The sequence below is a fragment of the Rattus norvegicus genome, chromosome 10 (assembly GCF_021556685.1).
Source record: "Rattus norvegicus strain SHRSP/BbbUtx chromosome 10, alternate assembly SHRSP_T2T, whole genome shotgun sequence".
Classification (NCBI taxonomy): Eukaryota; Metazoa; Chordata; class Mammalia; order Rodentia; family Muridae; genus Rattus; species Rattus norvegicus.
The window spans coordinates 14,429,228-14,451,978 of record NC_141543.1 but is presented as its reverse complement, the minus strand read 5'-3'; the positions used below and the strand labels follow the sequence as shown (position 1 = coordinate 14,451,978).

The 22,751-nt window shown below is 43.7% G+C and overlaps 2 protein-coding genes across 56 annotated transcripts in view; one reads left to right on the top strand and one right to left on the bottom strand.

The window, feature by feature from the left end:
- Rbfox1 (RNA binding fox-1 homolog 1) overlaps positions 1 to 22,751 on the top strand; it is a 1,541,605-nt gene that overhangs the window by 1,192,520 nt on the left and 326,334 nt on the right. For 6 of the 50 annotated variants that reach the window (XM_087571319.1, XM_087571335.1, XM_087571301.1 and 3 more), the window contains exon 1: positions 8,325 to 8,576. The exons of 43 other annotated variants lie outside the window; for them this stretch is intronic. In XM_087571319.1, coding sequence (XP_087427445.1) covers positions 8,490 to 8,576 — 87 coding nt within the window. In that variant the 5' untranslated portion in view covers positions 8,325 to 8,489. 50 annotated transcript variants of the gene reach the window in all.
- On the bottom strand, positions 121 to 21,842 carry LOC134480752 (uncharacterized). 6 transcript variants are annotated; one of them, XR_015631433.1, is made up of 5 exons: positions 14,002 to 14,124; positions 4,905 to 5,061; positions 3,392 to 3,498; positions 2,441 to 2,508; positions 121 to 2,346 (listed from the first exon to the last, which is right to left on the bottom strand). XR_015631433.1 is itself a non-coding variant. In XM_087574858.1 (4 exons), the coding sequence occupies exons 1-4, from the start codon at positions 17,524 to 17,526 to the stop codon at positions 2,303 to 2,305; spliced, it is 345 nt and encodes a 114-aa protein (XP_087430984.1). In that variant the 5' UTR covers positions 17,527 to 17,658; the 3' UTR covers positions 121 to 2,302. The 6 variants fall into 6 exon arrangements, 1 of the variants encoding a protein (XP_087430984.1); XR_015631434.1 differs by lacking the exon at positions 14,002 to 14,124 and adding an exon at positions 13,303 to 13,364; XM_087574858.1 differs by lacking the exons at positions 4,905 to 5,061; positions 14,002 to 14,124 and adding an exon at positions 17,401 to 17,658.

Below are 22,751 nucleotides of genomic sequence, written 5' to 3'. Positions count from 1 at the left end.
TTTGCTTTTAAAGCTCATTGCTATGTATAGAAGCAATACACATATTCTTTGTTAACATATATTTTAATTTTTCATTTGGGAAATGGAAGAAAGTAGCCTGTAGAATTGAGAAGACATGAGTTTGAACTTGTAAGTGCACTTTATTTACCCAGTTAGCAGTGGAAAATTAACCACTTAGCAGGAGAATTTTTGGGTTCACTCACTTAGTGGGCCAAACCAGTTGCTGCTCATTCTACTGTCATTATGACAACAACCACCAGGCAGGGGCTATCACTATGGGGCAGTTCTCTAGCTAAACACTTTAGAATGTGGTTTATATATAAACCATAGCCTATGGCTCGGGAGTTGTCTCAGTCAATAAAGCACTTGCTTCACAGGCATGGGGACCTGAATTTGAGTTCACAGAAGAAACTATGTATTATTGTATACGTCTATAATTCTAGGGTTGGTGAGAGGGAAACAGAGACAGGGGGATTTGTGGAGCTCACAAGCTAGCTAGTCTGGCTGACATGATGATGTTCCAGGCCACTGAGTGAAGAGACCCTGCCTTAAACAAAAGGCGAAAGTTACCAAAGGATGAGCACGGGAGGTTTTCTTCAGATGCCCACACATCTGTCAGGTGTGTGCACACACGCCACATATGCACCTGTGCGTGCATGCACAAGCACACACACTAAATCCTCTACCACACTATAAGTTAGAATTACTAACCATATTCTCATATGTCTGCAGGACAGAGACTGAATGACGTAGACTATAGTGATGAGGAAGGCTAGGTAGTGAAGGAACAGGAACCAAGGCACTAAGAATAGTTACCATTTTGTGGGTGGAGAGATGCTTAAAGGGTTAAAAGTGTTTATTTCTCCTATAGAAAACCTGGATTCAGTTTCCAGCACCCACATCAGTCAGCTCACAACCTTCTATATCTCCAGTTCTAGGACATCCAATTCCCTCTGGCCTTTGTGGGTACCTGCATGTGTCTGGTAAAAATAACCTCCTGTAGACACACAAATACAAATATGTACACACACAAATACAAATATGTACACACACACACAAAAAAAATAAAATAGAATAACTAACACTCATAGTGAAATTGGTATAGATTCGAGACCTTTTCTTGGAGGAACTCACTTATGCATTTACATTGAAAAGTATCCGCAGGTTTAGGATGTGGCCTCATTTCTTGGATGTAACTCTTCTGCCATGGTCCTCCACTGACGGTGCTAGCATGTGCTGCCCTTGGTCTGTGGAGGCTTTTCTATGAAGAGCTTCCTTCCTTAATACTCTACTTGAAGTTGCCATGATTCAAGTGTTGGACTATATCATATCCTAGAGCCCATTCCCCTCCTTCTGAGAATTAACTTCTCAATCTTTAGATCATTGACACTCAAGAATGTAAACATGACATAATCCGTCAAGGAATTTGATTTTAAGGTCTACGCCGTAGTCAGCTCTTCCAAGTAGACTTTCTGTCTTCATGTCTGCTCGTGAGTCACATTTATCTCTGTTGGTTCCAGCTGCTCTCTCAACACTGTCCTTCTTGACGAGCTGGCAGGTAGAGATAGCTGCTACTTGATGATCAACAGGGCAGATAGCCATGGGGAAGACCAAACCATGGAAGAGAAGGCAGGGAAGACCAAATGGAGCTTCCCTGAATGGAAATTCTAGTCATATGTTTCCTGCCCTAGGACAAATCGACCAAGATGTTTCAGGATCTCAGTTGAATAGATGATAAAACTAGGAAACAGTGATACTATCTAGAAGATCCAACAGACATGTTCAAACTTTCCACATGGTGACAGGACATCTACAAACATATACAATGTTTGTGCTAGAGAACTGTGCCATCAAGTTAAAGAAGAAACCATTGGGTTAGGAATGTGCATCAGTTGATAAAGTGAGTACTTAGCATGCAGAAAGGTCCAGGTTCAGTCCCTTGAACCACATACATTGTGGGTGATAATATGTATCTATAACCCCAGCACTCGGAAGGTAAAGGCAGAAAGATCAGGAGCTCAAAGCCACCCTCAGATACATGGTGATTTTGGGGGCCAGCCTGTATTCAGTGAGACCCTGTTTCAACAAATAGAACAAAAATCCCAGTGTTTTAAGAATGTGTATGGTTTTGTGTTGAGCCACATTCATAGCTGTCCTGAGCCACAGGATGAACAGGCCTGCTTGCACCCAGATGCCTCCTGAGGGGCAGGCACATCTGTGAAAGAGAGCCTGTGAAGCATAAGTAGCTGAATGAATATGCCAACGGAGGCCTCAGGGCCTCAATGTTGAAGGGACACTCAGGTCACAGATGAGAGGATACTCTGCAGAGACATGTTCCAGAAAACTCTGAGGGAGACAAAAATAAAGTTAGTACTTCTGAGGGTAATTCAAGTGCCAGGGACACCCACACCGCACATGTCATTGCACTGCCTCAGCATACCTGTGGGAAAGTACAGGCACTCTGTGTTACTGCTGGGGACATGAGGGTTCCAGTCAGAGCACGTCATCCTGGAATAGATGATGACAGAGCCAACCTCTGATACCAGCCCCCCAACTTTAAAACTCTTGCTTTATCTGATGAGCCATGATGCTCCTGAGTTCCCAAGATGACTCTGGAGCTATGGATAGTTCTTAGATTCCGGTGAGACAGCCTCTCCATTTTGCTTCCATGTATTCAGGAAATTTTTCTCCAAAACATTATAGGATATTGTATTTATCTAATAACTAATTTACCTTTCTTTTTTCTTTTCCTTTTTCTTTTTTTTTGAGACAGATTTTCTATATCCTGTTTAAAGATTTCCTTAAACTTGCAAACTTCCTGTCTCTACCTCTTGAATGTTAGAATTACAGATACACACCACCATCCCTGGTTTTGGTGGTCCTAGGGATAAAACTTAGGGCTTTGTACCTAGCAGACAGGATCTCTAACCACTGAGTCACAGCCTAAGGCCTATCTAATCATCATTTTGGTTCAACCACATACCACCCCTGAATAACTACTCTCAGAGTCATGATCCAATGTGACAACATTTGGAACTAAGGGTAATGCAAAAATAATTCCAAAAGATGAAAGTCAATGGCTTTTGTACATGGTGATAGAGAATGCTTTGCAGAAAATGTGACCTTCTACTTAGGCCAGCAAAGTTGACCATGAAAGAAGGAAAAGAAGAGATGAAAAAGGAGGGAATTTTTGTACAGTCAGCAAGTTCAAAAGGAACCTTGAAACATGGGAATGTTTCATAAAAGCTGGTGCATGCAGGTTGCATACAAAAGAAGGGAACGAAACAGAAAGGAAAGGAAGAGCAAAAGACAGAGAAGAAAAAAGGAGGGAAAAGTGCTTTATCTGGTGAACATGGAGGCTGACTATGGCCAAGGACAATATCACCACCACCTTTGAATTCTACAAGATGTCTTCTGTTGCCCAACTTTGCCTGAAAAGGGATGGTATAATTCAGCCGTCTGTGGGAGTCCATGTGGCGAGACAATCATGCTCAGTCCCTAAAAGATGAGAAAAGAAAGCAGTTACCCAGGATATGGTCAAACTTGTTCAGCAGCAAAGCTGGAGAACTGGCTTTTGTAGGGCTTGTTTTGGGTGGTTAACCCATGGTGCCTGAGCCTCAGCTTCTTTGAGGGAAACTGGCAAGAGGTACTGGAAAGGTTCATGTAGACACAGCTTCCCTTAGGAAAGAAACGATTCTTCCAAGGACTGAGTCATGCCTCAGACAATGAAATGAACCCCTAAGTCCCCTAGACTCTCGAGAACCACCATACACCTACATTTACCCATATACTCCAATTTCAAATATGAGCTCTTTTACAGTGTCCAGATTTCATCCTCATCCTTTCTCTGGGCTGGATTTAGTCTCTTGGGACATAGCTACTGTTCACCACAATCCTTAGGACATGAATGCCCTGATCTCTTGCTGAAACTTTGCTTTGCCTGCCTGCCTGCCTGCCTGCCTTCCTTTCTTCCTTCCTTCCTTCTCTTTCCTTCTTTTTTCCTTTTCCTCCCTTCCTTTTCCTTCCTTCCTGTTTGTTTGTTTCTTTCCTTCCTTCCTTCCTTTCTTCCTTCTTTTATTTCTTCTTTCTTTCTTTCTTAGGTACTCTCATTCTTTCTCCCCCCCCCCCACTCCGCTCCCCTTTTCTCACTGGCCTTGAAATTATAATCCTCCCACATCAGCTTCCAGATTTCTGCAATTACAGGTGGGCACCACCATGCCTGGCCCATTTTACACTTTTAAGGGGTTGAAAGCATTTAAGGGAGAAAAATATTCCATGCTCCAGGAAAACCCAAGGATATATAAGTTTTAATGCCTCTTAACAAAGTCGTATGAAACCAGACCACAATCATTCATTTGCACTTGTCCCTGGGTGGTTTTGTGTGCTCCAATAGCCAGATATTTAATGCTTGCAACTCAGAGAATAGGGTATTCACCAAAGATATTTGTCACATATATACTTACACTTACTTAATATCTAGGGAGACTCAGGACAGTCCACACAATGTGGCCCTTCATTTTGAACACAAGGCATGTGGGGCCGTTGGCTGTGCTTTCAGCCACTATCTGCACCATCTCGTTTTCTGTATTTTATTATCTCACTGTCTTTTTCTGATTATAAGTTTGTAAATTTTATCATGAGCTTAATATTGAGTGTTGGATACATAACCTCACCAAGTGTCTACGCCAAGCTCTGGAGAATGTGAAGCTACACAAAATGTAGCATACCTTCTAGTTAGTGAACCAAGAAAAAAAAATCATAACGTATTAATGTAAGATGTACTTTGGGAAAATTAAGCAGTTGTTAGAAAAAAAAATGAGGCTTCATATAATTCACTTAATAGCGGTAGTTCGGTCACGATTTTTTGTTATTGGCTTAGAATACTGTAGGGATTGCAACCATACCAGAATAATGTGTAAGTGGAAAGTCAGAACCAGAGACAATGGCGGTCACTGTGGTCAGGACTGGCAGTTGTTGGGATAGGCAGCTGCGGCCCATAAAGGCTGCCAGGTGGAGAATATCCCATCCTGATTTTCAGCATCCCATTGGACGCTAACTTTCCTGGCAGGAAAAGTGAAAAGAGTTGCCTTTGAGAGGTGAAAGAAGATAGTGGCAGAGACGGCAAATATTTTATAGCACAGTTTCCTCAAAAAGAAAGAAGAAAACACCATATGTGTCATCAATAGCTCTGTCACTCTGCCCCTTATGTGACACATTCCCATGTCAACTGAAATCGAACTAGCAGGTTCCTCAATAAAACTGTGGCTATACATGAGTGATCCATGTGATAATATGCTGTATTTGTGTATTAATTTATTTTTATTTTATTTTCTGTGTAGGGTTTGCCTGCATGTATGTGTACCATGTGAATTTTTGGTGCTCATAAATATCAAAAGGATTGGAATTGGGGATCATTGTGAGTCACTGTGTGGGTGCTAGGGTCATGCTCTGGGTCTTCTGTAAGAACAAGTACCCTGAATTGCTGAGCCATCTCTCCGGTCCCAATTTTGCTGGTCTGTCTGTCACATTTATACAATTCCCAAGTTGCCAAAGCACCTGCAGAACTTTGCCCTCACACTCTTCTACATCTGTGTACTCAAGATGTACATACGTCAGTTTATGCTCTAAATGAATAAGTTGTGCGTCCTGCTTTCTGCCACCACAGCTTTTGCACTTTATAATACCATTGAGCTGTAATTCAGTGTGCCTGGGACCTTCCCTCAGCACTGAGGAGTGCCTCTGTGTCTTGGTTGTCAACAGGAAGTCAACTAGAAAACATACCTGTTTCGGGTAATGTGTCTGTCCTTGCTGCTAACTTCTCAGAAATCTGGTTTTGAAAGTCATGGTGAGAAGCTAAAGTTAGAACCGGTATTGGGCAGTCTTATGAGATGGGTCAGTGTGCAGCTGTTCCAGGAGCTTTCGGGATTGCACAACATGGCCACTCCGATGCATGTGAATCAATTACAGAGAAACCTTGTCAAGATGGCCAAACCTCCAGCCTTAAATAATTGAATTCTCTGCCAAACCCTGTCTGCTGTCGTTATCTAGAAATGTAATTATGTAGCTAAATCAAGCAACTAAAATTAGTGTAGTGTAAAAACACCTTGGCTATCTGAAAGTGGACGAATTGACATTGGGCTTAGGGAAAGCCAATAGTTGGGTATGGTGTGGTGGTGTCTGAAGTTCTCGCTCATCATCATTTTGACAAAATCTATATTGTGCATCCTGTTGAGAGAGAAAAGTGGTTTGTGGCAAGGGGGTGTCTGATTTGAAGGTGACATTGTGTGTGTGTGTGTGTGTGTGTGTGTGTGTGTGTGTGTGTGTGTGTCCAGAAGTCAATGTCTGGTAACTTCTTACATTCCTTTCTTTATGTTTTTTGAGACTGTGTCTCATTGCATACAAATGTCACAGATTCAAGACTAGTTGGCTATGAGCCCCATGGATCCTCTGATCTATGCATCATGAGTGCTAGCATTGTAGGATGGTCCTACCATGCTTATCACAGAGGTCTTGGGTGTCTGAAGCCAGGCCTTCGAGCTTCCTCAGTATTTTACCAATTGAGCTATCTGCCAGGCCCTATGAAGGCCATCTTCAATTGTCTTCAGCCCTTACTTCATGAGAGTTCCAGATTGCTAGTTATGCCCACATATTTCCTGGTATGAAAAGTGGGAACATGCCAGTTGATCATCATCTGAGCCCTCACATCTGAAGTCAAAGATGGGTGAATACCAACTGTGAGGGGAAGAGCAGAACTGGTGGTGATTAACTCCCTCTATTGCACACTGCAAGGAGGTGACGAGATATTCTGACATTGTTACATGCCCAAATAGATCTGGAGTCTACGAGGCAAATGAAGTTGCTCGAGACGGTAGAGCTAGGAAAGGGACACCCCAGCTTTCACTTTGCATACTCCTCAACACCTTTCATCTCTGAAAGCGAGGGTGGTGGGAGGGAATTCATCTTTGTTTAATATATAGCAGATTCATGTATCACAGCTGGGACACACATGTAAAAGCCATGTGAAATCCCTTCACACATGAACACAGCACCAGCAAGTCTGCACCTACTCTGTGGCCCCCAAGATAGCTAACACATTTCTAGATCACAAGTCACAGTGCAATCCAGCAAGACAACTAGGGATTGTGTATGAGGTATTTTAAATTCAGCACTGCCTCCTACTGGCTGCAAAGTGGCTGACTAGCGTGCGTTCGGGTTCCTCATGGTTACTTGGCTTCCTGGGTCCGGGATTAGCCCCTGCTTCAGAGATGTGGAAGGACTGAGTGCAATAACCCACAAAACTAATTTACTCAGACTTCTGCTATTATTTCCTTTTAGCTATGAATTGCCTCTTCAAACTGAAATCGAGTGAAAAAAGGGGAGGAAAGTGAGTCAAATATTTTGAGACAGTTTCGTGTAGCCCAAGCTCGCCTAAAACTTGCTATACAGCTGAGCTCCCGATTTTCCTATACCCACCTCTGAGTTCCAGGACCACTGAGATTTGCTACCACATACTGATTATTCTTAGGTAATTTTTGATCAGCTGCCCACATGAACCTGCTACCTTTGAGTGGGTTTTTTGCTGTCATTTTTCTTGTTGTTGTTCTTGTTTCTTTGTTTGGTTTGGTTTTTGTACATAACTGTGGGGGGATGAGTATAAGAATGAAAATGTATGTGCAATGTCGAAGGGTGATCTCCAGGTATCTTCCTTTATTGCTTTTTACTTACATAAAGAGAGGGTCTTTCACTGAACCACTGAATGTGGAACTTTCTGTTCGGCTATGCTGGCTCACAGGTGAGACCCAGGATCCTCCTGTCTCCGTCTTCCCAGTGCTGGGAATACACGTGTATGCCACATTGCTTGACTTCATACACGGGCATTGGAGATCCAAACTTGGGTCCTCATACATATATGATAGTCCATAAGTTTACATAACAATCAGTTGCAATTTAGAACTTAAACTTAGGCTCTGGTGATGGTTTATATAGGTAAAGATTTAAGTTTTCTAAGTTGAAATTGATTGTCCTGTAAGCTTACACATTTCTATTCATTATTCTCTCTAAAAATCTCATGTAGACCCAGCCCCTTGCAATTTGGCCCAGTTCCTCAGGACAAATGTCTTTTCTTTTTCCCTGATTCCCTGTCACTCCATCTCCCTCGGTCTGAGAACTAAATTAATGAAGAGTATTTGGTTAGTCATGTTGGGCGAGCTGCTCCCAAAATAGCTCCTTCCATTTTGGTAGCTCCGACCCTGCAGCTGCCGCGTCCCTTCCTTGTCTGTGAAGAAAACTTTCACATTAAGAGTTGCTGATGCAGGATTTTCTTTCCTTTCCCCTCTCCGCCGCCTGTGGATGAGCACTTGGCTCCTGACAGAAGCGATTTGGCTCTCGGCTTTGTAGTTGAGAAGAAGTTGGGTCTATAGATTTCTTTCCCCCTCTAACTCTCTATTGATGTGTTCAGCCTTGGAGGGAATAAAGCCTCCATTTAAAGCATGTTGGCGTCGCAAGGAGTCCTTCTGCATTCTTATGGCGTGCCTATGGTTGTGCCTGCTGCCCCCTTCTTCCCGGGACTGATGCAGGTAATTCATGGCTTTTGCCAGCAAGCAACTTAACTCCAGAGTGCTCTGAGTAATAATTGGAATTTTTATGGTTGAGAAAGCAAACACTTTTAATACAGGAAGAGAAAAAAGGCAGCCCTCGTGTAGTCAAAGGAAAGACAGTAGGAAATCAAAAAGATGGATCACCTTAATCTGGCTATTGACATCTCTCATGGATGAATAAATGGTGTAGTTGAGCTGTATTTGCTTGTATTGATCTGGGTGCTGTTTAACATTCATGCCTCTGCTTCGGGAGGTTGACCAGGGGGCAAAAGATTTGCTCTCTTCCCCAGCTTTCTGAGGGACTGGGTCTCCCAGAGCAGATCATGAGGCTCAGTAACTTATCATGTTGTGGCTTGCTTAAAGGCTTTAACCCCGGAAACCGAAGGGCAGGAACTACAGTGCTACGGAGGACACCCCACACAGGTTGTCTGTTTGCAGAGAGGCTCCCCCTTCTGAATCTGAGAGGTGACCCACAAACAAGAGAGAACATTGAGAATGGTTTCTTTAGGAAGTTCAGGGGTGACTCTGGAAACCCCATGCCAACTGTTCTCGGCAGCCAGGGAGAAGTTGGAATGCCTGTTGTTTTGACTGCTAAGGCTATTATTCTGTGTGCCGAGAGGTTCATGTGCTAGCGAGAAATTGGGACCTGTTTCTTTGCCTTATTGTACCGCCGTGCTGTCACTCAAACCCGTTGCTTCTGGGTGTATGCCTGCAGTTCTCTGGAAAGCCGACATCCACTTGTGATAGAAGTGGGTCATTGTAGGAAGCAAGTGGCTATTTGTTGCTGTTCTTTGGAAATAACCAGCCCTGGGTAATAAATTCTAAATCTCCTTTCTGTGGGAAAGGAAAATTAAATATATGCAGGACACTTTAGCTTCTGTCCTGTCGTACTACCCCTACCCAACACTCTCTGTTTGAGAGTTCTACAAGACCAATTCATTAATGACGACTTCTGCGGAGGATCCCAAACAAATATTCTTCTTGTTCTGTGACTGTGACTGTGACTGTGACTGTGACTGTGACTGTGACTGTGACTGTGACTGTGACTTTTTATTAACTGTCAGAAGCTGGGTGGTGGAATCTATCCAGCAGTTAGTCCAGACAACACCAGAACTGCCATTGACCCTGGATGTATGCTATTGCTACACTTCTATATTATAGGTAAATAGGCCAGGCAGAGAATAGTCCTGACAACAAGGAAAAGAATTTGTGGCCAGATGGTGACATGAGACTTGGGACGTGAGGGTGAAGCAGAGTTACAGTGCTTTTTGCTTCTGTTGGAAATTTGGGGTGAAGGTCAAAGGCTGGAGTTTTGTCGGCCCCTGTGCTGCCCTATCCGATAAATAATTACAAGCAAATCGCTCATTTCACTCCATGCTGATTGATGCTGAAATTGCTTTTGAAAGTTCTCATAAGTTCCTGTTATAGATTAAGTGCTGGTGCAGGAGAATAACGGTACCCACCGAAATGGGTGAATGTAATCAGGTTTAATGGACTCGAGAGCTTGTTGGGAATTAAATAACTATCGATTTGCTGGGATGTTTCTGTCATTACAAAATGCCACTCTGAACGTATTACCCCAATGATAGATGAGAAGACGCCAGAGCCAACAGAGAAGCTGGGAAGGCACTATTTCTTCCTCTTTGGCAGAATGTTCGAGAAACATAACTGGTTAGTTTGGAATGGAACAAGTTATTTTACTTGCAAATGTTAACCTGATCCATTCTCATTTGTTTCCCAAATGAAAACTTCTGAACTAGTGACCTACAAGCTCTTCTGAGTGTGTCAGTGAGGAGCCTCTGATGAGCTACTGGGACCCACTCCACTGCAAGGCTGTGCACATGGAGGTGCTAGCCGTCTTGCTGTTTGTGGAGGCCACACCACTTGACTCGAAGAAACTACAACACCTCCCATTGCAATTCTGTTCATAAGAAAAGGATGTGGTGTGATAGAAAGGGGTAGGAAAGCCTAGCTCTCCTTTCACCTTCCACTTCCTGCCCTAGCTACCTTGGCACTTAGCCTTAGGGAGTTTCACCCAAGTCAAGAATAAAGACCCTTCTGCCAGGATTCAAATTTCTTTAGAAACTTAGTAATGTCAGCAAGACAACTAAACTACCGGGAGTGTGGACTCGTCCTTGCTACGACCCCTTGTGCTTGTATATTTGGGAACAGCATCAGTGGTTATGTGTAGGGGCCTCTGGCAAGCTGCTTGAGGTACTGTTCACAATTTTACAGTCTTCCCAAACACAACAGTCAACAGTTCTGTGGCCAAAGATATTCTGTTTTGAATTGATATCTGAGACACTTTTGAAATGTGGGCCGGCATGGCTCATTTTTTGTGCAGTTAAAGAAAAAATAATTTGCATCTTTAAGTTTTAAGAGAGCACCAGACTCATGCTGCAGTCAGTGCTTACAGATGCACATTTAGTTAGGTCCCTCTCATGGACTCTTCTTTAAAGTCAGTCCCATAGTTAACATGAGATTTCCATTGGTAGGTTTCCATTACTCAGGAAAGCCAGTGTCTACCATATTGTATCCCATTCACCCATTATCTTATGTCGAAACTTATCCAGTATGCAGATAAATAAGTATGATTGCTTGTTTTGTTTTCCTCTAACTACATAGATAATCACACAATGGCTGTAGAGATTGAGGCTAAACCAGGTTGCATTGTTTCACAGGTACTAACAACTCAAAAGGAAGCAGGGAACAAAATGATGCTATTGAGCACACAGTGCAGCCAGACCATGAGCCCAGTCTTGGTGTCTTAGGGTGAAAGACCCAAGTAATTTCCTTGGGACCTCTCTTTTGTCCTGAATTCCAAGTGCCATCTTGGTTTACCACTGAGTTGACTGAGCTACTGTTATTATAAGAGGTCAAGGTCGTTGGCAAAGTCACTCTTGAATCCAGATGCTAACAACAGGGTTTACTTAAGCCATGGACCGTGCTCATACAATGACAAATGATAAAATCAGAACAGGGACTTCATAATTCATTTGTGTGTTTGCTTAGCCTTTGAATACAGTGTTTCTCGGCTTTGTGGAGCAAGCATAGATCTATAGCCCTGATGTACATATCTGCCTGGACATATGACTGAAGCAGCCTCACTCCTAAACACAGTGACTCTTTTGAGGTCCCTGTACGCCTCAAAAATGATGGCTTCTGAAATGATATCATTTGCAGGAAAATGGATAGAACTGGAGATTATCAGATTAAACAAGATACAGCAGAATCAGAAAGACAGAGATGCCTTCTCTCCTTTGCGCATCCTAGATTATATGTATATGTATGTATATGTATGCATATAGTGACATATGCATACTGAATTAAAAAAGGAAATAAAAAGGAAGGACATGTCTGTTCCTAGATGTAGTGAAGGAGAAAGTCTCCTATAGATAAAAGGCAGAGAATAAACAGAGGCAAAGACATCTGGGAGAGTCCAGCGTGGACATGGCCCTGAGCCAGAGAGTTAGGGGAGGTGTGGAGGGGGAGGGGGACCAGGTGTAGCAGCCAAGAGGGCAAAGGTTATAAAAAGGGTGAGTATCCAAAATGGCTGGATTATATAGGGAAGAGCCTCAGGAGGAGGGGCAACCCAGCCCCTGGGCTGGAGAGTTTGGGGTAGAGGACAGAGTATGCCAGCCATACCTTGTAACAGGTAAGGAAGGGACTGTGGGATCCTGGGAGAACCTAGCGGCCAGGTTTGCTTTGATATATTAAGTAGGCACCTCAGCCATTTGTTCCAGGGTTTGACATTAAACACATAAATGTACACACAGGCATAGGGCATAGAAGTGGTAATGAAGCCACCACGAAAGGGATTGGCTCTAACAAGAGTGGAAGGGAGGGGAGAGTGAGTGGATAGATATCATCACAGTACATCACATACTTGACTGAAGATGCTTGAAGCCCATCCCTGTGCATGCTGACACACAGTATTGCTTACCTGGTAGTACAGAAAAACAACCAACACACCCTTTAAAGAAAGGATGGTACCATATAAACACGCTTTCCTTCTGGAGTTCTTAGTCTTATTAATAAAAGAATTTAAAAGGGGACTCAGAAGGAATCTCCAGGACAGTGTTTACCAGGGTTTGAAAGAAAAACAACAGGATAGGTTAAGTTGTGAATCTGAGCAGCTGCTGGCTGGAAAGAAATGCAGAGGGAAAGAGAAAACCCCATCTTTTGAGTTGAGGTCCTTGGAAGTTGGTATGTTGAGAAAAGGGGACAGCAATCAGCTGCCTGATGGGAAGGTGGGGTGGACAGGAGGGGAGCCAGTGCCGGCCTTCAGAGAATCCATGAAGAAGCCCAGAATGTCAGGGAAAGCTTGCTTAGGCTTTGGTGGATTGTTCAAGAAACGGTGGAAAGAAAGTTACTCTTTTCTGAGCAGCTGATACAATCTGGGAGGGATCAGCACATTGACTTATTTAAGGATAATCAGTCTGATTCTTCTTAAGTCCACTTTCGGTTGGTGGGGTGGGCTCCTGGTCAGATGACCTACAGGCCCACTTGGCTTGAGTTGTAAAAACAGAATGAAGATAGAACATAAGGCTTTGGTCCCCAGGTCTCCACCCAGAGGGGGAAACTTAGATTCTGTGTGGCTTTAAGGAAGTAACTTTTCTTTAGCAGGCCTCAAGGAATTCTATATAGCTCCAGCTTTTCACATGGTAATTTAAATCCCTAGGAGGGCTTCCATTTATAGAGTTACCTGAGCAACAGGAAGGTGGGATCCATCTGCAATGGCCTCCTAGGCTGTGAATATCTGTCTGCCTACCAAACAAATGAACAGATCACTAAGCAATCCTGCTAAGATTTTATGCACTACAAGAAAAGATTCTGTCTTAGAGAAAGAGTAGGGAACAAACAGTCTTAGGAGTCTCCCAGGTGTCCGTTCACCTATAGATCCTTGTAAATCCACTTTTGTCAAGCCCCAGGAAGGCAAAAATAACAGCACCACCATCAACTTGCTCATTCCCAGCCTAGTGGAAGAAACAGTAGACCATTCCTAAACTGTAACAATAGCGGAAGGAAGTTCGTGTGTCCAGAGCTAATGTCTTAGAGGTAACAGTAACTTAATTTTTAATGAGTAGTATTTGTTCACCAACCAATACTCAATTCCAAAAAATTCTCAATTCCAAAAAGTTCTGAAACCAAAAGGGTAAGGCCTAAGACCAAATCTCACCCAGGAATAGTAAGGCTTGACTGGAAATGGCAAACACGCAACTATCCCGTCAGCATAATATTCATGTATTTGCTGGGGGAATGTTTATGAGTTGGTGCCAGGGTGTTGCCCCAGACTCTGCTGACCTTTCTGAAAACAGAAAATAGCACAAAACAACAATGCAAGTTATGACAGGTGACTCCAGAGTTCTCTGTTTGGGAATCACTGCCGTATATTTCAACTCACCTTTTGTACATGGAGAATGTGGTACACAGAGAGTGAGAATAAAAATACTGAGGTCCCAAAGAATATCAGTGGTGGAGTCCAGATTTAGACTGGCTTTGCTGAGCAAGCACCTTCTCTTCTACTGGGAGATCCAGCAGTAAACAGAAGCATACACTGGGAGTCGAGAGAGGGAGGGCACATGCTTGTTAGGTGGACACTTCCAATGACCGACGTGGGACTGTAGCTGGATAAACACCAGTTGGCTCTGTCCAGAGACTTTGCCAGGCTGAGAGGAGAGCGTCCTTGGTATTTTTGCCATCTTACTTGCTCAGTGAAATATGATGGCGTTCCCATTCCAAAAGGGCAAGATGTAAGCCAGAGAAGCTGGGAGGAGCCTCAGAAAGGAGTCTCCCACACTCTGAACTTGTTGCTGGAGGAATGGGCTCCTGTAACACTTTGCTGTGGATCTAGAACAGTGGTTCTCAACCTTCCTGAGGCTACAACCCTTTTTAATGTTGTGGGGATTCCCAACCATAACATTATTTTCATTGCTACTTCATAATTGTAATTTTGGTGCCCTTATGAATTATAATGTAGATAGTTGTCTTTTCCCATGGTCTTGGGTGACTCCTGTAAAAAGGTCATTTAACCTCCTCAAAGGGTTGCAACCCACAGGTTGAGAACCATTGATCTAGATGGTAAATGTCCAACCATGGAGTGTTATTCACTCCTCACCATTCTTTACCAATGAGATAGTAATGTCCCCAAAGGCCAGGTGTCCTCTTACATGTCTAATCCCCATAGCTGCAGCTTGCAAAATCTGCTGAGTCATGTCTGCCCTGCGTACCAACCCTAGACTCTGTGTATTTTGAAGCAGAAGTCAGCCTCCTTGTGTTAGCAGAGAGTTTTACAGGAATTCTGCCTCCTTTCCATGGTGCTACTAGGAATTACTGAACTCTTGACTTTTTCACCAGGGTCAGAGGGGAGCCTTCCCTCTAGAAATGCAAATGAATGGGGAGATCCTGCAAGACATCCACTGGATTTAGAAACAGCTCTGCTAATTCAGTGGCTGCCTTAGCCATTTTGCATTCTCAGTGGCATTTCTGCCCCCATGATGTGCTCTGCCTGTTTAGGGAGTCTGTTGATTGGGAAAGACATGAGAACGGACACCTGATAGAAATGCTGGCGGGGCCATTTACTTTGTGGCCCTCCATCTTAGTCACTAAGTGACGTTTCTGTACTGCCAACGAGGCCATGTCAACAGTGAACTAAATTAAACAGTAAGAAAGGTGGCAAGGAGAGTTTAGCGTCAAGCAGGGTCCAGGTTGATAAATTAACTTTGGCACATACTAAGCCTGTGTCCTTGGGCTTGTCAGTTAACTTCAACAGGCCTCAGTTTTTCTCAGCCACTGCATCAAACCTGGCAGAGCTAACTTTCAAAGTTAGCTTTTGATCTAGTCTCTTCGTTTGCCAGTTATTTTTTGATTATCTGTAATGAGCAGGACTGAGAACGAAGAGTGGGTGATGAGAATGCATAGAAGAACTATAAGGAGTAGAGATTATATGGGAAAGATTGTACTTTATCCATATATGATTGTATATATCTATATCTATATCTATACCTATACCTATACCTATACCTATACCTATACCTATACCTATATCTATATCTATATCTATATCTATATCTATATCTATATTATTCTAAAGAGAGAAAGGGACAATGAGTGTACTGAATGAGTACTCTTTAATTTGTAAGGAACAAAACTCTAAATCTTACTGGTTTCTGAAAATGGTTTCTGGTCTTGTAAACTTCAGGCCCAGTTGGATCCAGGAGCTCAGATTAACAGAAAAACAGTGTCTCCTATTCACAGAGGTTGTCTCTCCTCAGTCTTCCTTAATATGAAGACACCGAGGTGAGCGGTGGCAACATCTGTCTTCAGGCCACCTTATGGGTAACAAAGTTAGACATTAAATATAGAGGCCTGTCATTGCCACATAGTGCCAAGGCTGATTGGCACATGTCTAAACCTGTACCCTACCTCACATTAGAGGGTTTCTTCCCAGCAGAAAGCCCAGGGTTCAGCATCTTGACCTATGCTAGAGTCTGGCTCACCCACACCTGAGCTGAGTGACCAAGTAGAGGACCAGTCAGGAAGGAAACTGTCAAATAATGAGTGCTAGATGGGCAAAGCTCAAATTCTCTTGACCAATGAGAATAGTAATGAAAGCTCTTACACTTGACCATGTCCTCTCTCCCTACAGAGGACGCACTCTGCCCGGGAAAAAGAGGTCAGCCTGTGATCTAGAGACTAAGATCACACTCATGGGGAACTTGCTCCATTTTTCTAGCCCACCAGTTTCTCTGTCAATGGCCAGATACTGCTGCTTTATCCAGACTCTTCTCCCCTTGACTGATGAACGTGTATCTGGGGTCACGTCAGTGTTTTCTAGGGAAGTCAGAAAAACCTTGAGATATCCACCACCGTAGTAAGTGAGCCAAAATGGGCATCTTAGAACATGCAACTCTTATATTCATATTAATCATGCAAAAACCAATATATCATATTTGCACAAAGACATATAGCTACTATGGTAGTATACTAGGACATAAATAATATCTTGTATTATTTTGAGTACAAGTGCATGTGCCTGTGTAAGCTAGAGGTTAACTTCAGGTGTCTCACTTGGTCAATCTTGAGCTTGCTTTTTTGACCCAGGGTCTCCCATTGAACCTGGAGCTCATCAGTTCAGCTAAGCTGCTAACCAGTGAGGTTTATGATTTCACCTTTCACCTACCTTTACCTCAATGCCGGTGCTAGAACTGTGCATTGTTCTGCCAGATTTCATGTGGGTGATAGGGATCTAAATTTGAGTTCTCATACTTACACAACAGACTGTTTATTAACTGAACTACCTCTTTAGCCCCTATATGTGATATCTTCAACTATACATCCTATTCTGTTCCTAACTACAGTAGGAAATCTCTAAGGACAGGAAGCAAAACAAAAAATTTTAGTGACAGACTCTGAAATACTCTAGATCTTCCATCATTCCAAGTCACTTGCAGATGTTATTGGTGGACCATGCCCTGTTTCATAGAAATATACTCTTTAAAAATTAAATTATTAAAGGAACTCTGTCAATCTTTGTGATTAACATCTGTCCTATAAAAGGGACGTGTTTCGGTAGCAGCCATCTATCATGTTGATCGTTTGAAAGGCAAGCTATATAAGTAAGTATGTTTGTTATATGTTGACGCAGTCCAGGCAGAGCTGGAAGACCCATGGCTTTTACTTTCTAGTTGATGCTTTGAGTACAGCATTTGAACCCTTGGCAATGAGGCCCCCCTCTCCCTCCCCTTTAAAAGCTGTTTCTCATAAGTCCTTTGCCTGGCTGATTTATGATGGGGATACTTACCTCTGTTTGTGTTTCTCCCAATCCAAAGATAGACCCAGCACACGTACACTCCCAAGGGCAAGGAGCCGGTGTGTCTGCTTGATCAGCTGCCCAGCCCATGCGGTGGCCACAGACATAGAACTCCATGCTTAGGCCTTTCCGGGTAGCTGGAACTGTAGTTTTCAGCCATAGGCACTTTCCAGATGGAGCACCTTGAGCTTTTAAAAGCAGAAAGCAGAGGCTCCGTATAGCTCATTCATAAATGCTTGCTTATTGATTATGGGCTCCACATTGGATTTTCCTTTAAGCTCTGAGCACTGAGGAGATTGGGTGGAACATCTGTTCTCAGAGGTCACATGGAAAGCCTCTTTATGGGTAGAAAATTTGAAAATTAAATACAACAGCTTTTCTATAGTTTCCTCAGTTCCCCAGTCCCTAGAGCCAACTAATAGATGACATCTTTACCACAGCTGGGCATGAAGTCAGGTTTGATGACATTCCCAGGAAGTCGTTCATCCTTTCTGAGGAACAGTAATTCTGACACTTAAGAAAAGATAGGTGTTTGCAGTTTCTGTTTGAATATTTTTGACATGGGGATATGATGAAGAACTGAGAGGCCTAGAGGAGTGGTCCGAGCCCAGCCTTGCATCCAGCTCAGAGTAAAGCAGACGAATTCAATACCTACTGCTGCAGATGTGGCCCTTGGGCACCATACTTTCCTTCTCTGGCTTCAGTGATACACTGTAAAGGGATAATTCTCCTCAGTCAGAGAAGGGAATGTAGAAGGAAAGCAACATTCAAAGAGGTAAAAATTAAGTGTGGGGGGTGGTCTGCTGTGTGTGGCCCTGAATGAACTCCTTGACTTCTATATGCCTCTACTTAAAGAAGAGTCTACACAATGGAAGCAATAGCAATGTACGCTGTCTTTCAAGACCACTGTCAGGATTCAGAGTCCAAAAGTGACACTTCCAGACTGTAGGACAGTCATGGTGGCATTAAGAAGACAGAATGTCTTACGTAGCATTGTCTACTCAGTCCATTCTAGCTGGCAATAAAGCTCCTGAATGTTACACCTCACCTCGAATCCTTCACAGGTGGCCTGAGAATCTGCTGAGCTGCACCAAGTCTCAGTGGGAACACCCAATCGGACGATGAATTGGCTGTCGTCTTGTTGACTTGTTGATTTCCCAACAGTCTGTACGGTCACGTCTGTGGGTAAAAATGTTGCAGATGGGGTGAAAGGCAAGGTTGCATCTTGCTAATGTCAAAGCAGGTTGCTTTCAGTGTGGCTACACAGCCTAGGGGGTCAATCATAGAGTGCCCTGGAGAAAGGATGAATAGACAGCCCTGGAGGCTGACATCTGTGGTAGAATTGAGATAGGGTCTTCTGTAGTTCAGGTGGCACAGAAGCCACTTGAGGCCAGAATGACATGACATGATTCCTGATCTCCTTCTGATGGGATAAGAGACCTTTAGCTTTTCTTTCTTTTCTTTTCTTTTTTTTTTTATTTTTTTTTGAGAGCAAATTATTCCAGTGGTTGGTTTTCAATTAGAAACACAGTGACCATAACAACCGCAGCTATTAAATTTCATGCATTTAGTATGTAGCCGGCTACATATGATGCCTTTCACCTGTGTTTCAACCTACCCCTTAGGTGGGATGAAGACCCTTGTTTGCTTGTAATGTATGAAGCCCACTGTCCCCTTCCCACTGCCACACTATCACTGGGAGAACTGAGATATCTAGACAAGGAGCACAAAGGAGAGGTCACAGGTCTCACTAAGACCACATCTTTTCCCACTTGCTCCTGTAGAACAGGCTGGAGCTGGGTGGCATGGGTGGAGTGTGCCCTTTGTGGTCGGGAAGAGAAGCCCATCTCATCTCTTCCATGTGGCTACAGCCTTCTGGGGACAGACTCTTTGGTACCACCCACAGCCCTGTTCTGTAAAGCTCCTGGCACACTGTGGGCGCTTAATAAATGTTAAATAATGAGAATAGCTCCCATCTGTCAGTGCCTGGTGGCAGGGAGGAGGGGTGAGTGCCGAGTGGGACTGGGCAGCTTGTGGGAAATGTGCGTGTGCGTGTGTGTGTGTGTGTGTGTGTGTGTGTGTGTGTGTGTGTAAGTGTGCATGTGTCAGGTTGGAAGGCTATAGCCCTGAGATATTCAGGGTGCCTCAGCATTAAAGTGCCTCCCACTCCTCTAGAAATCAGAGTGTGGACAAGTGGCTTGTCAGTGCGGGCACTGCACCAAACTCCTGGGCCTCCACATTGTTTACATGGAACCTGGCCCAGTAGCTGCTTTCCTCATGGGAAGCTAGGCTCAGGAACATGTTGATCAACAATGCAGGGGCTTTGTTGAGATTTAAGAGAGGAGGGAAGGATTGGCCCTTGGAGCAGACGGCACCATAAATTCCTCTTCTGTCATTTTCTTGGAGAAAAATGCCTCCTGGGGCTTTTCACATTTAGTCATAATTATGTCAACAGTGGCTGCTTGATTTCAGGCATTGCTATGTACCACACCAAACATATGAGGTCTTTTACCTACAGTGTCCATAAAAGCACTCTGTTTTAGTTAAGCAAAAGAGGCAGGATTGTGCAGAGGTGGGGCCTGGATAATGGGCCACTGCTTCATCTTCTGCCTCCACCATTGAGTATTTACTTTGTGACCTTGGGTGCACATAGCTTGACCTTGAACTGCACTCTTTCTTTTGCTGTCCAGTCTTTTCCCCATTGGTTGTTAAAGGATATGTAGCCTGTGAACAGCCTAGCAATTGGCCCAGACTCAAACTGTATTTCCAAGCTTATTGCTAAGTGCACTGCAAACCCACCCACTAAGACACCTCTTAACTCACGGTCTGTACTGGCTCTAAGTCTTCCTCATATGACAGCAAGTGCTGTGTGTTGTCCCTGAGCACAACCCTAGAACCAGGCTTTCTGGTTGAAGATAAGCTTTGCCTTTTATTAGAAAGTTCCAGAGCCCCTCTGCTCTGTAGTTCCTCTTACCTACAATGAGTATAGGGGAAAAAAGCCTCAGCGTCTACATCATTCTCTCTAATATCAGTTGTTCCTGACCACTGAAGAATATCGATAATACACTTTCAATACTAGCATGAAGGGACTATATGAGAAATGAGTAGAAATAATTTCCAATAATTGTTATATCTAGCTGATACACACATGTGCTAATCCATAATCGGTAGACAAGATACATATGATATAATGTTATGTCCACCTTAGAACATTCAGTCATTGTATAATTATTATATTAACATTAGCATGTGATAGATAAAGGTAACAATATACAATTCATATATGATCTAAAATACCCATTGTTCTTATTTCTACTGCTCCTGATATGGCTGCTACTGAGTCCATTTAGGGTTTGCTCTGAAATAGTCCTTCTGTTTTGAACCCTTCTGGAAAGATTTACTTTGAAGAGAAAAGGGAAGCCAGGCAGAGTGATAGTGCCCCGAAGCACAACACTCAGCAGTCAGGTGGGAAGAACACGAGTTCAAAACCATCTGAAAGACCTTGCCTCAAAGATTAAACAAACTAATATGTACATACTTTTCAAAGGAAAGGGAGGAGAACCAACTAAACTGAGTAGCTTTCTCAGTATGGATGAGGTGGAGCGGGCTGGCCGTGGTTAGCTGGCCTGTGCTCTCTGGGATTCTGGAGTGACAGTGTTACTTCGCTCTACAGGGGAACGGCTGGGTCTGTGCTCACCACAAGCCACTTTGAGCAGAAGCTCTTTCGTGCTGCTGCCCTGTCTCTTCAGTTTCCTCCTCAAATCCTGCAGCTTCCTGTTAGGAGGGCTTGTTCAGTGGAAGTCAAGCTCCTGGAGGAAGGATCACACTAGGACAAGAGCTGTTGATACAGGGCTGGAAAGGGGGTCCTTGTAGCTTTGTTTACAAGACTGTCTTTTCAGTTATCAGTGTCTAATCCTACTGGAGATACACCTTCCGGTTTCCCTCCAAACACACACAATCTATCAAACATGTCAGTTACTCCAGGGACTTGAGACAGCCTACAAGCTGTGTCTTCCTCCCTTCCACAGCCTTGTGCCTGTTCTGGAAAGAAGGGAGAACCTGGAGGTGCATGCTCTCTGAGAGGTTTTAGTGAAACATGTGATATGCATGACGAGCAATCAGTTAGTGTCCTAATAAATCAGGCTCCCGCTTCTCAAAGCAGCTCTGTTTTGCTTGTAGCATTTTCTAGAGGTCTGGGTGGGCCCAGGGCTCTTACCAGTAGGATGTTGTTTCACGCCGTTTCCTTTGCCAGATGCTTTCCGTTGTTGTGACTTAGTGAAGGTGCTCCCTGTAGCTTGCCAGAGGGCCTGGGATCAGTGTTGGGACCCAGCAGACACTGAGTCTATTTCCCATCACCCAAGGGGCTGTTCCTCAGCCTCACGGCCTCCCCCCTTATCTGTCGTGAGTGACTCGGGCTCCCGTTTGCTGCATATGAAGAAGCCAGAACATGCAGGATTCTTATCTGTCTAAACCATAGCGGAAACTGGGCGGGCTCCATGTCCATTTCATTTACTGTCTGGCTGTAACAACCTAGAGATGCACAGGCAAAGGAGCCTTGTACATTCCTGGGGATGGACAGTATGTACGTTTGATGATAACCTCCACGTCACGGGTTCCTTAGCTCCTCGTTGGGAGATCATATGCAGTCAAATCTCTATCTTTCAGCAGAAAGCAGAGCATTCTTTGGCCATTTTTTATTGTATTGCTGACACAGCCTGGTATATTTTAAGGGTCCCGTAAGACTCAGGAACACCTGCTTCACTGAGCCTTTATGCTGTGATTGGCTTCAGGGCTGAGGTGGGGTGCACTAAAGCCTGCAGTTTACTGCAGGTTGAAGAGGAACAGATGGACTGTGGACAGCTGGACTTGGTGGCCTAAACCTATGATCCCAGCAGACTGGAGGGGATGAGGGTTCTGGGGCAGAAGAATCATGAATTCAAATTCACCCTGGACTGCATAGCGAGTTTCAGACCAGTCTGGGTCATATAGTAGCACGTTATTTCTAAAAACCATAACAGAAAAGACACCCAAAGTGCTTCTTGACTACGAGTGTTTTTTTACTAGAGGAGCTGTTCAACTCTGGCTAGCTTTTAAAGTGCAATAGGGGAGGTGTGGATTTTTTTTTTTTTTTTGCTGCTTTTTGAAATGTATAACTAAAACAAATGAGCACATGGTGACTCCTGAATTAAAAAGAAAAAGAAAGTAAAATAAAACCGTGGCTAAGACCGGAGGTAGGATGGGCCCAGGGACCACAGTGGACTTCATGGACATTTGTCTGGGGTGTAGTTTTCACACAGGGCTGACTTTTATACTGCCAGGACATTTTACAGTGTCTAGACATG